Here is a 12569-nt window from a genome sequence, read left to right on the forward strand (position 1 = left end):
TACACTAACAATGTCCCTCAAGCTGGATGCAAAGTCTGGTGTCTCTTCCGCTACCATCGGCTGAATGCATGGTTGGCATAGTTTCTTCCCATAGGAATCTGGTAGCAGAGCTCCACAAACCGCGCACTCCTTGTGTTTAAACTTTCACGAAGATCACTTACCTGTGACATGTAACTGAATGGTACCAGAATACGCGGGGGACATCTCTCAGCCGAAGGATCCTCATTATGGGCTGGAGACTCATCCAGTCTGCTGGAACTTCTCTGACTGGACTCTCTCACCCACACAATCCACTCCTGCGTCACTATGTGGTTGTCGCTGGGTCTTCATGTCTTGCATGTTTTTACGTGACCAAATACTTATTTTCCACCATATTGTCACGCCGTTAATGGTGATAAAAGGGCAGGGCGGCGTACTGGGACCCGCATCCTGTCTCTGCCACTATAATGGGGCCCTGGCTTTCCCTTATATCAGGGGTACCTATAATGGTTAGGAGGCCTGAGCCGCCAGCATATCCCTGTCTCCTGTGCAGGCCCTATCAGTGGCCCCCTCTCCCCCCGCAGGGAGGTGGACTGCACCAGTGTATAAATACGACAATTAAACAGGGTATGCAGACAAGGTAACTAAAATCTCAAACTCACCAAATGCTCACACAGCCACAGAGGAAACACAGAGAAGGGAAGAGAAGGAAAAAACTAGGAAGGAAAACAGGTTTAATATGCAACCAAAACAGCAGACAACAATCTCTGTAGATAAACCTCCAAGCTCCTAACACCATGCTCCTTTCCACTTCAAGCCAGGCAGCAGAACTGATCACTGACAACAGTTGTAGTCAAGGCTGAGTCTATATAGGAGTGGAGATTACAAAAACCAATTCAGCTGAGAGACCAAGCTCTCAGAAAACTCCAGCAACAAGGTTTAACTCCTGCCCTGCTGGCACAAGACAGCCGGGTCAGAATTCAGGAGAAGAGCTTCTGTTAATCGTGTGTGAAGGAGACCCAGAGCGCTGCGGTTCTCTGGAACCTCTCTGTCGCGGTAGCCCCGTGACAGTACCCCCCCTTTTACGAGGGACCTCCGGAACCTCAGGACCAAGTTTCTCAGGATGAGCTGTATGAAATGCCCAGACTAACCTAACCGCATGGACATCGGCTGCAGGTACCCACATCCTCTCCTCAGGACCGTACCCTTTCCAATGTATTAGATACTGTAGAGACTGGCAAACAAATCGAGAATCCATGACCCTGGCTATCTAGAACTCGAGATTTCCATCAACAAGGACCGGAGAGGGAGGTAAAGGTGATGGATTAGGTGACACCACAAACCTCTTGAGTAAGGAGTGATGAAAAACATTATGGATCCTAAACGACTGAGGTAAAACCAGCCGAAATGCAACAGGATTAACGACGGCCACAATCCTATAAGGGCCAATAAACCTAGGGCCCAATTTCCATGAGGGAACTCTCAGTTTAATATTCTTTGAGGACAACCAACCCAATCACCCACAAATAGGTCCTGACTTTTCATACGTCTCCGATCAGCCGCATTCTTATATCTGGAACTCATCCTCTTTAACTTATCAAGAACCCCTTGCCATACGGATGTAATGGATGAAGAAAACCTCTCCTCTTCAGGCACCCCCGAGGAATCCTTCCTATTAAATGAACTGAATTGAGGATGAAAACCATATGCCCCGAAAAACAGGGACTTACCAGTGGACTCATGAGTACGGTTGTTTATTGCAAACTCTGCCAACGGTAAGTACTTAACCCAGTCTTTCTGATTTTCTGAAATGAAACACCTGAGATAAGTTTCAAGATTTTGATTTACACGTTCTGTCTGACCATTGGATTGAGGATGAAATGCTGAAGAAAACGACAAATGAATCCCCAGACGGCTGCAAAAAGCCCTCCAAAACTTAGAAATAAACTGCACCCCACGGTCTGATACAATATCTGAAGGAATACCATGCAATCTCACAACTTCGTTGATAAAGATCTGTGCAAGAGTCTTGGCATTAGAGTAACAACTCTGCTGGCATCACGGCATGGCCTCTCATCTCTCACGCTATCTTACCCACTACTCCAGGTCATGATGTGGTTTATGTTTCTTGCCAGCTCCATTTTCTGTGCCTCTGCCCTCTGTATGCTTCCTGGCTGTATGTATAGGGGGGAGGCGCCTGAACTCTCTGGTTCTTATAGAATCAGGTGCACCTGTCTAATCTGTTTCTGACCAATTACCAAGAAGCCTCCAGTATTTAGTGCAGCCCCACCCAGTGGACTGGGCCTGTACAATGTGTAGCTTCTGAGTTTGCCAGGCCTTGCTCTGTGTTACTCCCTATCTGGAGGCTTTTCTCCTTGCCTTGATCTTGTTGTCCGCCCTCCAGGAGGCAGAATATCCTGGTCTCTGTGTCTTTGTCCTTGTGTCTTGTTCCATTGCCTTGTCTGTACTTAGTCTTATCTCGGTCTCCTTGTCTGTGGCTTCCTTCCCTGCTGTGTCTTTCCTTGTGTTCTCAGTCTGCTTTTGCTCCGCACTCTTGCAGCTCTGCCTGCTCTGTAGCTTTAGCTCTGCTCCGCACTCCTGCGGTTCTGCTCCGTTCTGCTCTGCTGCTGCAGCATTCTCTTGCTACAGCTCCTCTCCTCATTCCTTGTGGCTCTGCTCTGCTTAGCTTCTGCGGCTGCCGTAATCCCTTGCTGCAGCTCCTCTCCGCATTCCTTGCGGTTCTGCTCTGCTTTGCCGCTGCAGAAATCTCTTGCTGCAGCTCCTCTCAATATTCCTTGTGGTTCTGCTCTGCTTAGCTTTTATTGCTGCGCTATCTCTTGCTGCTATACCGCTCCTGTCTGCAGCCTTGCGGTTCTCTTCCTGTGTGAACAGGTCCCAACCTGTTCCTTCATTCTCCTTTCCTTCTGGCTTGTTTCCTTTCCTGCACCTCCTGTGTGAACAGGTTCCTACCTGTTCATTCATACTACATATCCATACCTGCACCTCCTGTGTGAACAGGTCCCTACCTGTTCCTTCATACACCACACCTTCATACACCGTTCCTGCCAGTCCTGTGTTCCTGCCGTCCCTGCCAGTCCTGTGTTCTCTGTCGTGATCCTGCCAGCCCTGTGTTCTCTGCCGTGTTCCTGCCAGCCCTATGTTCTCTTCCGTATTCCTGCCAGCCCTGTGTTCTCTGCCGTGTTCCTGCCAGCCCTGTGTTCTCTGCCATGTTCCTGCCAGCCTTGTGTTCTCTGCCGTGTTCCTGCCAGCCCTGTATTCTCTGCTGTGTCTGCCAGCTCTGTGTCTCAGCCGTGCCAGCCTACTAGTCTGAATCTCATCTGTGCTCATCTGCTAGTCCTGTCTGATGCCCGCACCGATCCTAGTGTTCCTGTCTCCCAAGTGGGATCAGCAGCCACAGCCAGACACCACCCTGGAGTATCACCTGGCAGCTGCCTGCTGCACAATCCTGACCTCACCATCAGAGGCTCCAGTGAAAACCCAGGCAGCTGTCATAGTCACGCCCCTTCCAGGGTAGTCTGGTTTGTGGCACAGTGGGGCGTGAGAGTGATAATTAGGTAATGCGGGAAGGACAATGAAATGTGACATCTTGCTTAATCTGTCAAATTCAGCTAAAATAACTGTATTACCCTCAGAAACCGGTAAGTCGGTGATGAAGTCTATTGACAAATGGGTCTAAGGTCTATTGGGAATCTCCAGAGGTTGGAGAGACCAAGAAGGGCGAGTACGAGGGGTCTTGGAACGCACACACACACAGCAGGCAGCGACATATTCCTGTACACCATGATTTACCCCAGACCACCAAAAACGCAGAGTGAGAAGGACCATGGTAACTTTACTTCCAGGGTGTCCGGCCAAAACCGAATCATGATGTTCATTAATGACCCTAAGACGAAGATTAGCAGGAACATAAAGTTTACCTAAAGGACAGGTTGCAGGGGCGTCCCCCTGCGCCTCTAACACCTCTCTCTCAAATTAATTGCGGCAACAATTACACCCTTCTGAAGTATAGGACCTGGCTCACAATTATCCCCACCCCCTGGAAAACAACGGGTTAATGCATCAGTCTTGACATTCTTGCTTCCTGGCCTATACGTAATGTAGAAATTGAACCTGGCAAAAAACAGAGACAGACCACCGAGCTTGCCTAGGTGTGAGATGCTTCACAGATTCTAAATACAACAGATTTTTGTGATCTGTGATCACCATGACTGGGTGAAGTGCTCCCTCCAAAAAATGGCGCCATTCTTCAAATGCCCATTTAATTGCCAACAGCTCCCTGTTACCAATATCATAATTCCTCTCAGTAGGAGATAATTTTTTCGAGAAAAATGCACATGGACGCCACTTACTCGGAGAAATCCCCTGTGACAATACAGTCCCCACCCCCACCTCAGAGGCATCCACCTCTACCACAAATGGCTGCGTGATGTCAGGCTGTATTAGTATTGGTGCAGTGAAAAACACTTCTTCAAAGTTTTGAAAGCCTGGCAGGCCGTACTGGACCAGACAGAGAAGTCCGTGCCTCTTTTGGTCATGTCTGTTAAAGGCTTGGCTGTTGTGAATTCTGTTATCGAACTCCCTCCTGTGGTCATGAATGGTACTTCGGCGAGTTCTGTCCATGGACTCCCTCTGGTGGCTGTGAGTGGAGCTGCTGCTTCTGAGGTTCCTTCCACAGGTGACTTAGTTTATTCTTTGGCTGGCTGCTCTATTTAACTCCACTCAGATCGTTACTCCATGCCAGCTGTCAATGTTCTTGTACTGGTTCAGTTCGCTCTTGGATCTTTCTGGTGACCTGTCTACTCCAGCAGAAGCTAAGTCCCTGTTAGTTAATTATTTGTTCATTGTTTTCTTGTCCAGCTTGCTATCATGATTTTGCCTTGCTAGCTGGAAGCTCTGGGATGCAGAGTGGCACCTCCGCACCGTGAGTCGGTGCGGAGGTCTTTTTGCACACTCTGCGTGGTCTTTTTGTAGTTTTTTATGCTGACCGCAAAGTTACCTTTCCTATCCTCAGTCTGTTTAGTAAGTCTGGCCTCCCTTTGCTGAAACCTGTTTCATTTCTGTGTTTGTGACTTTCATCTTAACTCACAGTCAATATATATGGGGGGCTGCCTTTTTCTTTGGGGAATTTCTCTGATGCAAGGTAGGCTTTATTTTCTATCTCTAGGGCTAGTTAGCTCTTAGGCTGTGAAGAGGCGTCTAGGTAGAGTTAGGTACGCTCCACGGCTATTTCTAGTGTGTGTGATAGGATTAGGGGTTGCGGTCAGCAGAGCTCCCACTTCCCAGAGCTTGTCCTTTGTTAGTTTTACCATCAGGTCGTTTCGGGTGCTCCTAACCACCAGGTCCATAACACTTGGCTACTACTGAAAAGTCTTTAATAAATTTGCAATAGTAGTTTGCAAAACCTAAAAACCTCTGTAAGGCCTTAAGGTCCTCAGGACGCTCCCACTCCAAGACCGCCTTGACCTTAGCCAGATCCATATGAAATCCTGTGGAGGATAATAAATAACCCAAAAACGGAATCTCTTTGACCGCGAATATGCATTTCTCAAGTTTGGCAAATAGTTTATTGCCCCTGAGTACCTGAAGGACCTGCCGTACATGAACCTGATGGGACTCGAGGTCAGGGGAATAAATTACGATGTCATCGAGATATACCACCACAAACCTACCTATCAGGTGACTAAGTATATCATTGACAAAGTGTTGAAACATAGCAGGAGCATTACATAACCCAAAAGGCATAACCATGTTCTCGTAATGTCCCTCTGGAGTATTAAACGTCATCTTCCATTCATCCCCCTCCTTCATCCGAATCAGATTATATGCCCCCCTGAGGTCTAATTTGGAGAACCACTTAGCCCCCATAATTTGATTAAAGAGGTCCGGAATAAGAGGGAGCGGGAAAGAATCCCGGACGGTAATTTGGTTTAATTCACGGAAGTCTAAGCATGGGCGTAAACCCCCATCCTTCTTCTTTACAAAGAAGAACCCAGCAGCAATGGGTGATGACGAGGGTCTGATATGACCCTTGGCCAGACTCTCTATGATATAGTCCTTCATGGCCTGTCTCTCTGTGGCAGAGATGTTGTATAGCCTACTCTTAGGCAGTTTAGCACCAGGAATGAGATGAATGGCGCAATCATAAGGACGGTGTGGGGGTAAACCGAGAACTACAGGCGACAGCAATCCCCCAACACATAACAATCTATTGACTCGGAGTGCAACGCCCCTATTTGTAGGCTCACCCCACGGACGATTGGAGTGAAAGTCACCTGGCTCAAAGGTGCAGAATCAATAGCAATTATAGGTATGGGTCTAGACAACTCTTGAGTTTTAAGCCCCTGTGCCTGAACAAACCCAGCATCAATTAAATTAAACACTGCCCCAGAGTCCAGGAAGGCAGAGATTATGAGCCTACTTTCACCAAGACGAATCTCGGCTGGTAAGAAAAATTGTGGTTTACCTATGAAGGAATCAAGTACACCCGAGTTGCCAACCTCCCTGCAACCCAGGCTCAATAGTTTTCCGGCGGTTGTCTTCTAAAAGGACACACATTCGCATAATGACCCCTTCTGTCGCAAAAAAATGCACCTCCCTTACGCCGTACTACTGCAGCCCCCTTAGAACGAGAAGCGCCACCCAACTGCATAGGTTCTCCTAGAGACCCGGTTCTGGTAAGTCCAAATCTGAGTTACCCTTGAATAGCGGCGATTCATTTAGTCTCTGGTGCAGGCGGCGGTCCACACGGATCGCAAGAGATGTAGCTGCCTCCAGAGTGGTTGGTGTCTCCTGCAGGGTGAAGGCATCTTTTATCTTATCAGATAGTCCCTGTTAAAATTGACTGCGGAGTGCAGGGTCATTCCACTTTGTGTCAGTAGCCCATCTCCAAAACTCAGAGCAGTACTCCTCTACTGGCCGGTCTCCCTGTCGAAGGTGGCGTATTGTGGACTCAGCGAGGGAGACGCGGTCAGGATCATCATACACTTGACCTAAGGCTCGAAAAAACTCCTCCACCGTCCGTAACGGCAAAGCGTCTGCGGGAAGTGAAAAAGCCCAGGCCTGGGGATCACCCTGTATGGGCAATACTACAATTCCAACCCTCTGCTCCTCTGAACCTGAAGTGTGAGGACACAACTTAAAGTATAATTTACAGGCCTCCCTGAATGTAACAAATTTGTCGTGCCCCCCAGAGAACCTGTCAGGTAATGCAATTTTAGGCTCCAGCGAAGCATGTGGATGTGTAGCAACCCCTGCAGTGGCCACTGGAGTGCGCCGTACAACCGCCGAGCGGAGGTCAGCCACCTCTAGACTGAGTTGCTGCAATTGTCCAACTAAAGCAACAATGGGGTCCATATTGGACCAAGAAAATTTTTATAGGTCAGTGATACGCCGTTTAATGGTGATAAAGGCTTAGGACGGCATATTGGGACCCACACCTGTCCCTGCCACTCTAATAATGGGGCCCTGGCTTTCCCTTATCTCAGGGGTACCTATAATGGTTAGGAGGTCTGAGCCGCCAGCGTATCCCTGTCTCCTGTGCAGGCCCTATCAGTGGCCCCCTCTCCGCCCCCAGGGAGGTGGACTGCACCAGTGTATAAATATGACAATTAAACAGGGTATGCAGACAAGGTAACTAAAATCTCAAACTCACCAAATGCTCACACAGCCACAGAGGAAACACAGAGAAGGGAAGAGAAGGAAAAAACTAGGAAGGAAAACAGGTTTAATATGCAACCAAAACAGCAGACAACAATCTCTGTAGATAAACCTCCAAGCTCCTAACACCACGCTCCTTCCCACTTCAAGCCAGGCAGCAGAAATGATCACTGACAAAAGTTGTAGTCAAGGGTAGGCTGAGTCTATATAGGAGCGGAGATTACAAAAACCAATTCAGCTGAGAGACTAAGCTCTCAGCAAACTTCAGCAACAAGGTTTAACTCCTGCCCTGCTGGCACAAGACAGCCAGGTCAGAATTCAGGAAAACAGCATCTGTTCATCGTGTGTGAACAAGGCCCAGAGCGCTGTGGTTCTCTGGAACCTCTCTGTCGCGGTAGCCCCGTGACATATATTTTGCAAAATAAATTTTGCCAAATCAGACAATGTGATTTTCTGGATTTTTTTTTTTCTCATTTTGACTCATAGTTGTGGTCTACCTATGATGTCAATTACAGGCCTCTCATCTTTTTAAGTGGGAGAAATTGCACAATTGGTGGCTGACCACATACTTTTTTTCCCACTGTATAACAGAATGGTGCCATTTCATTTGCATCCAGGTATTTTATTCAATGTCATCAAATAAGTACTGCTTCATTTAGCATTTCTGGAATAGAACGCATTGCACATCAACTGAGAGGAGGAAACATCAAGAGACTTCCAATGACCAGAGAGGCATTTTGTATTTTTTATTTGGGAACATGCCATCCTGTGGGTCTGAATGATCTTTTTTTTGTCAAAGTATATGCATGTAATGACATGATTTTATGTATTTCATACTTTTTCTCTTGTTTCTATCCCTTTCCTTTGCTTCCTCTCCCCATTTTCCCTTTTTTTTGCACATGGAATTTTAATGTGATTAGCATGTTTGTCATGTGATTTTAAATCACTCTTTTATTGGTTACATTTTGTATAAAAGCCATATAGGACCTGTTCATGTATAGTTTGATAAAGGACACCTTGAGTGTTTGAAACACGCAACTATAGCTTGCCATGTGAATGTTGACATTGCCATGTTTTTAAGAAGCAAATTTTGGGATTCAAAGAAGCTGGAACACTGGACACTAGCTAGCTAGACTATCTGACTGATATACAATCACCTAGCTAAAATCTGGGATACAGAAGGCTTTTTCACATTTAGCTAGTGAATTTTTTTGTTTAGAATGCTATACTCGTGCATGGGGCACAATAGAAGCAGTGCACAGCACACTTGAAGGACATGTGCCCTGCTGGCTTTTTTCTGTGGAACTCACTAATAGCAAAAACAATGCTAGAAGCTAAATTTAACAGCCACACTGGACACCAGCTACTTACACTATCTGAATGATATATAACTGCTTAGCTAACTAAAATCTGTGCTGCTCTGTTATAGTGTCAAAATGGCACTAAAACAAGATGTCCACTATCTATATGAAGATGGACATGTGATTTCAGCAGCCAATGACACAAGCCATGGTGTCAGGACATTGTGGGTGTTTCCTGTACCCTGATTGGCTAGCCGCAATGTGCACAGACAAAAAAAGACTGTTTACAAGAACGCCGCACCTCTGAGCTTTGCACCTCTCCCCTAATCAAACATGCGCCAAACACTCATGATACACCACCATTATTGTTACTAAAGTGTTGAAATACTTTTGTGGCAACGCAAATATTTTCCTGCACTTTTTTACAAAATGTTACCGATTTTTTTCTGATTTTATAAAATTTTGCTCATGCTTCCGATCACGAAACCCAATGTGCCATATTCGTGCTGAATTTATGCAACCGTTTTCCCAAAAAATTCGCTCATCACTAATCTCCATGTCTTTAAAAGGTTTGTCCACTTATGCCCACTTTCAATGACATCAGTGTTCCAGCAGTGTCGTCACTTGCTTTCCCGGGGCACACGTGATATTGTTATGTCATGTGAGACCTGAGCATAATCAGTGCTGGCATAACTGTCCTTGCCATCTGACGAATCAGATTTTAAGAGGAAGTCAGAGCATACACCTATTCATTAATCAGGAGCGTCGGATGAATAGCATGCAACTGTGTTAACATCCCCACAAATCCTACTGCAGTCCCTGCTGGCTTAAAATTTATGGCATAGCGAACACTGAAACTAGTCATGAATTTGACAAGCAGCGGGCGCCATGCCCAATTCAATCTCAGCTTCACCCACTTTGTCAGAGCTGAGCGAAAATGGCGTGAGAATGTCAAAAGCTTCTAAATTTTACAGCAGCCTCAAGATGCACCAAAATGTTTTGACTTTTCAAAGTTCTTTATGGTAGAATTCTGGCATAACAGCTACGACAAATCGAGCTCATTATGTGTGTTCCTGCAGCATTTTTTTCTTATGCACTCATATTAGCATGTTTAGCTTAAAGAAAAGTAGCCTGGATTCAAAAACACAAACAAAATGTGACATTTCAATTGTGCTTCTTTATTACCTCAACCACATAGCCAAGGTCCTTCACATAATCACGTTCTGTGTCGAGTAATTCCTGTAACACATAACTGAGAGCAATGGAATTGATGTTAACAATATTAAAAAATTCACAACGCAAAAGTTCAAGATAAAATCTACAGACTTTCCTTAGAATAAAACATATCCACTACACCCTAATTCAATAATCACACTAGAAGAAACAGAAGCTTGCTAATAATATGAAAAGTATAACATTTCAAACTGAGAGAGATGAATGCTGAAGCCTCTCTCTTCCAAGGGAGAGGGAGAGAAGCATCACTGAAACGTGCATCAGGTCATTGGTGGTAGACCTCCAATATGCTTTGTTGATTATGTGTTGTCCTGATTACTACTTTTACTACTGCACCTTGCATATTTTTTTTATTTTGATTCCTTTGGATTTTAATATTGTTGCCACCTTAACCTGTAATTTTACACCATGCTTACATCTACTGTATAATCATTTATGTGCCTGGTAGTATTGTAATTGTGCCCTTTTCTATGCCTGCCATTCATACTTGACCATTTTACACAATCTTCATCTTTTAGGCTAATTTTCTCCTTCTAAGGCTCATCCACTTTGTATATTTGTGTCTGTCACGTTAGATATTTATTTTCCCTTCTACCTATTATAATATTTAACTTTGTTAATAAAGTTTCATACGATTTATATTTAATCTTGTCTTTGCACATCTCATTTTGGTTTCTATAGGTATTCAATGCATATCGGACATGTATGCCGCTTGGGGTTACAATCTCCTAATTCTCTAATTCAAATAGATACCGTATATACTCATGTATAAGCAGAGATTTACAGCACTTTTTTGTGTGCTGAAAACACACCTCTCGCCTTATACACGACTCATTGCCGGCAGGGGAGGGGGGATGGGGGAGTAGAAGACATCATACTCACCCTCCTGGTGTCATCGCTGCATATCAGTCCCTGCATCTCGGGCGCCAGCATCTCTCTTCCTGTCTTCCTTCCTGTGCTGAGCGGTCACGTGTAACCGCTCATTAAAGTAATGAATATGCACGCGTCTCCACTCCCATAGGCGTGAAGCGCATATTTATTACTTTAATGAGCGATATCACTGACCGCTCAGCACAGGAAGGCAGACAGGAAGAGAGATGCCGGTGCCCGAGATGGAGGGACTGATATGTAGCGCCAGGAGGGTGAGTAGGACTGGGGGAAGGTGAGCCATGAAATATTCACCTGTTACCGTTCCACCGCCGCGCTGTCTTCCGCGTCCTCTGGCTGTGATGTTCAGGTCAGAGGGCGCTATCACGTGGTTAGTGCGAGTCACTGCAGAGAGACGGCGACGCTGAGTAGCAGCGGGCAGCAACGAGAGGTATGTCTTTTTTTTTTAATCGCAGTAGCATTATATGGGGCATATTTTAATATGGAGCATCTTATGGGGCCATCATTAACCTTTGTGCAGCATTATATGGGGCATATTTTTGTATGGAGCATCTCATGGGGCCATCATTAACCTTTATGCAGCATTATATGGGGCATATTTTAATATGGAGCATTTTATGGGACCAACATTAACCTTTGTGCAGCATTATTATGGGGCATATTTTTGTATGAAGCATCTCATGGGGCCATCATTAACCTTTATGCAGCATTACTGTATATGGGGCATATTTTAATATGGAGCATTTTATGGGGCCATCATTATCTTTTGTGCAGCATTATATGGGGCATATTTTAATATCGATTATCTTATGGGGCCCATCATGAACTTTATGGAACATTATATGGGGCATATTTTGTATGGAGCATGTTATGGGGCTCCTGATTTAATATGGATATTCAAAAACATTTAACCTACTGATATCTCAATTAATTATACTTTTATTGGTATCTATTTTTATTTTTGAAATTTATCAGTAGCTGCTGCATTTCCCACACTAGGCTTATACTCGAGTCAATAAGTTTTCCCAGTTTTTTGTAGCAAAATTAGGTGCCTCCACTTATACTCAGGTCAGCTTATACTTGAGTATACTGTATACGGTAATAAGCTATAGGACTGTAGCATTTTCCCAGAAATATAATTTTGCAGCTTACTAAATTTCTCCAGCGACACCACAAACACTTCCAGCCTGATCTTTTGTTAGAATTCTCAAGATTGTCTCGTCGTTATGGAGTCAACAAAATGGCAATAACACTACTTCAATTTGTAAAAGCGTGCTGACACTTGTAGAAGTAGTAAGAAAAATTTCAAACATGACATGAGACAGAGAGTCACAAAATCGAACAGTTCATTATCAACTTCCCTGACTAAAGTTGTGAGGGTTATATAGTGTGTAACAAAAAAAAGTGAACAGGCTTTGCAATCTGTTTACAGATTCTACTGATAATTATACTGTTGTGGTTTACACATTCAGATTTACAGGGGTTTAAATA

The 12569-nt window shown here is 45.0% G+C and overlaps 1 protein-coding gene across 1 annotated transcript in view; it reads right to left on the reverse strand.

Moving 5' to 3' along the window:
• The window catches only part of TRIO (trio Rho guanine nucleotide exchange factor), a 2940676-nt gene that overhangs the window by 485254 nt on the left and 2442853 nt on the right, over window positions 1-12569 (reverse strand). The window contains 1 exon segment of the mRNA XM_069730426.1: window positions 10143-10209. Within this exon segment, the coding sequence (XP_069586527.1) occupies window positions 10143-10209 (67 nt within the window).

The sequence above is a fragment of the Ranitomeya imitator genome, chromosome 6, assembly GCF_032444005.1.
Source record: "Ranitomeya imitator isolate aRanImi1 chromosome 6, aRanImi1.pri, whole genome shotgun sequence".
In the NCBI taxonomy this organism is placed as follows: Eukaryota; Metazoa; Chordata; class Amphibia; order Anura; family Dendrobatidae; genus Ranitomeya; species Ranitomeya imitator.